The 3513-nt window shown below is 50.2% G+C and overlaps 1 protein-coding gene across 1 annotated transcript; it reads left to right on the top strand.

The window, feature by feature from the left end:
- The first annotated feature begins 257 nt into the window (after positions 1 to 257).
- On the top strand, positions 258 to 1629 carry LOC123045643 (chlorophyll a-b binding protein CP24 10B, chloroplastic). The gene is made up of 2 exons (XM_044468782.1): positions 258 to 709; positions 825 to 1629. The coding sequence occupies exons 1-2, from the start codon at positions 273 to 275 to the stop codon at positions 1372 to 1374; spliced, it is 987 nt and encodes a 328-aa protein (XP_044324717.1). The 5' UTR covers positions 258 to 272; the 3' UTR covers positions 1375 to 1629.
- The last annotated feature ends 1884 nt before the right edge of the window (positions 1630 to 3513 follow it).

Raw genomic sequence — 3513 nt, 5'->3', positions numbered from 1 at the left:
CATATCTCACTGTTAGTGTTGAACTTGGGAACGATATGAAGAATATTTGATGGTAGAAAACTAGTACCATGTGTCGTGCCATCTCCAAAGGTGATCATCATCGTATGACCGGGCAATTATAACGCCCGTGAATGGATCGATCGATCTTCTTTCACTATTCTCTACGGAGATCCTACGACACGGTCCGATTGGCAGGCAGTCCCCACAGATCACAAGGAGCATGAAAGCCCAGGATATTGTCCACGCGGCGTCCACCGGCGCAGCAGAATCCGATGGCGCCAGCTCCCCATTGGCCAGCGCTCTATCCATCCTACCACCCCAGGATTTCCCCGCCCACATCTTGTGGCTGCCGTGCGCCGCAACGCCACGATTTAACATCAAAACCGTCGTGGCATCCTGCAAATCCTGCGCGCTCCAACAGACGTCCTAGCTGCCACTCCGCCGCGCGCGTCAGCGACCTCACCGTCACCGGCGAAGCAACACCGGCACCCATGGCGCTCGCCTCCACCTCCGCCACCGCCTCCGCGGCCGTGCTCAAGAACCCGTTCCTCGGCGCGAGGCGCGCGCTCGCTAATGCCGCCTCCCTCGGCGCCGCCAAGCCCGTGACGCGCCGCGTGGTGGTCGTCGCCGCGGCCGTCGGCAAGAAGTCGTGGATCCCCGCGGTCAAGAGCGATGCCGAGTTCATCAACCCGTCTTGGCTCGATGGCTCGTAAGGCTTCCTCGTTCGTATTTCTCTTCGTTCGTCGCCCTGCATTAATCCCACTCTACGCGAGGGGAGGCCTCCATGGCAGCAACTCTGAGACTCACTCAACGCGTACGTGCAGGCTCCCCGGTGACTTCGGCTTCGACCCGCTGGGGCTTGGCAAGGACCCGGCGTTCCTCAAGTGGTACAGGGAGGCCGAGCTGATCCACGGGCGGTGGGCGATGGCCGCGGTCCTGGGCATCTTCATCGGGCAGGCGTACAGCGGCGTGCCGTGGTTCGAGGCCGGGGCGCAGCCTGGCGCGGTGGCGCCCTTCTCCTTCGGGTCGCTCCTGGGCACCCAGCTGCTGCTCATGGGGTGGGTGGAGTCCAAGCGGTGGGTCGACTTCTTCAACCCGGACTCCCAGTCGGTGGAGTGGGCCACGCCGTGGTCGCGCACGGCCGAGAACTTCGCCAACTTCACCGGTGAGCAAGGGTACCCGGGCGGCAAGTTCTTCGACCCGCTCGGCCTCGGTGGCGAGACCAAGGACGGCGTCTACATCCCCGACACCGAGAAGCTCGAGCGGCTCAAGGTGGCCGAGATCAAGCACTCGCGCCTCGCCATGCTTGCCATGCTCATCTTCTACTTCGAGGCCGGACAGGGCAAGACGCCACTCGGCGCGCTCGGCCTATAAGACGATTTTTGGCTTGCGCGCGTGGTGGGAGAGGGGTTGTTGCATTGCATCAGATCGGACGCACGGATTGCATGGGATCGGCTGGAGGTCGAAGAAGCAGCAGCAATGTATCTGTGTCCGTGTCTTCTTTGGGGTGGTGTGTGTAAATCGAATGGGGAATCAAGTACTCTTTCTTTCTCCAGCGTATGTACCATGTAATATATAGTCTGAGCTCTGTAATTTAAGGCAGAATGAGCAAGGGCATTTGATTCATCACCTACCAAGTCTTTTACTAGAACATTGCTTGCATATTTAAACAACCCGCAAAAAAAAAATTGCATCAGTTGAAGGAAGCACGAAAACTAGTAAAGTCTGCACTGCTCAGCGCAAGATAGGGTCACGAGATTCATCTAAAAATAATGCAGTGAGTACCAGTCGAACAGAACAGGTGTTGGCTCTGAAAACGTTATAATACAGAATATATTAACAGGAGCACGCATTCCTGAGCCTGAGGCCCTGTTTGGTTCATAAGTCTTAGGACTTTTTTTAATCCCAACTTATAAGTCTCAAGTCTCTAAAAAGTCCTTACCTGTTTGGTTCCTGGGACTTATAAGTCCCTATAAGACCACATTACAACTATAAGTTCCTGTAAGACTCTCCTTGAGAGTCTTATTTCATAAGTCCCAAATGCCCACTTTAAGTCTCTATAAGTCCCTCCTGTTTAGTTTAGATGTGACTTATAGGGACTTTTTTAAGTCCCTAAACCAATAAGTCCATGGAAACAAACACCCTCTGAAACAGAGGAAAATTAGGAATAAATAAAGAAACAGAGGTGTTGCATTCCACGTTCGCAGGGTTCTTTGCAAACTTTCCTACATAGTTCATCTCTGCGGTGTATTTACCAAAAGCAACTGTACGACTGTACCATAGGTGCCAAAGTAGCACCCAGCGATATTGTTAGTCCCCAAAACAGTATCCTCTGGCGTTTAGACTGAGTCTAATACCCTCTTTGAGGTTGGTATAAGGGCAGGAAGGATGAAATTCTGCTAGAGTTAGGAGACATTTGGAGTAAATAGGAGACTACGCCGGTGAAAGGTCTAGGGATAAGGATAGTATGGAGGATGGCACAAACACTGCTTACTTCCATGTTGTCGCTAATCAGAGGTGAAGGAAAAAATGATTAGTGTTCTAGCTTATTGGTCCAGCTAAATGGTATTTTCTGTAAGAACAAAGACTGGCCATGGCAAATTAGAGAGCTTGAGGAGAAGAAATACCTACTTAGATTCCCACCTTGGAAAAAAGTAGAAGACCTGATTGAGTTCCCTGCATTTGACCTCCCGATTGATGGAGTTTCTATTAAGATATGTGAATGTGAGGGAATGATGGAGGCGTTTGGTCAGTTGTCTGAAGCTTGGGTACAAGTTGAGGGGATTCCTCCCAAGTGGTGTGCATGGAAAGTGTTTACACAGGTTGCTTCGTGTTTTGGCATCCTTGTGGATGTGGACTGGAATGGGATTTTCAGAAGTTTCTATGAGATTATCATAATTAAAGTTGCTTGTAGGGATCCTGCCAAAATTCCTTTTGAGAGATTGGTGGAGATGAAGAAAAAGCTATATATGATATTTTTCACCGTGGAAGGATTTGAACAGGCGCGAGACAACTCTGATGCTAACGACAGTGATCCTTATATTGATAATGCTGTAGAGAAAAAGGAAGATAATGGTAATGAGCAATTTGAGAAGGACAAGATGGAAGAGGATGGTGATGAGCCTATTGATCAACTTGACAGAGCAAATTTCCCTCATAAGAACATCTCTGCTGCTAAAAGTAAGAACATGATGGTAGTTGTTTCTGCAGCTGAGTTTCATCCTCCAAAACTTGTTGATTGCTTCCATGAACAGTTCATTGAAGAAATCAGAGACAAAAGCCCTGTGAATTCTAGCCCTTCTAGTCCCTGTCCGGCTCTTGTTGGTTCTCCTTCCACATTTGGCTCTGAACCTTTGTCTGTCCATATGGACTGTTGCTCTGCCCAGTTAAGTAAGTTTGAAATGGAAGACTCTGATGAGGAAGAGGAGCACTGCTTAACTGATATGCAATGTTTACCTGATGATCTGGCGGTGGCCCTTGGATCTGTTAAGAGATCACTCCCGGAAACACTAG

The sequence above is a fragment of the Triticum aestivum genome, chromosome 2B (genome assembly GCF_018294505.1).
Source record: "Triticum aestivum cultivar Chinese Spring chromosome 2B, IWGSC CS RefSeq v2.1, whole genome shotgun sequence".
Classification (NCBI taxonomy): Eukaryota; Viridiplantae; Streptophyta; class Magnoliopsida; order Poales; family Poaceae; genus Triticum; species Triticum aestivum.
Note: the sequence above shows the minus strand (reverse complement) of the source record. Positions and strands in the feature narration are given on the sequence as shown.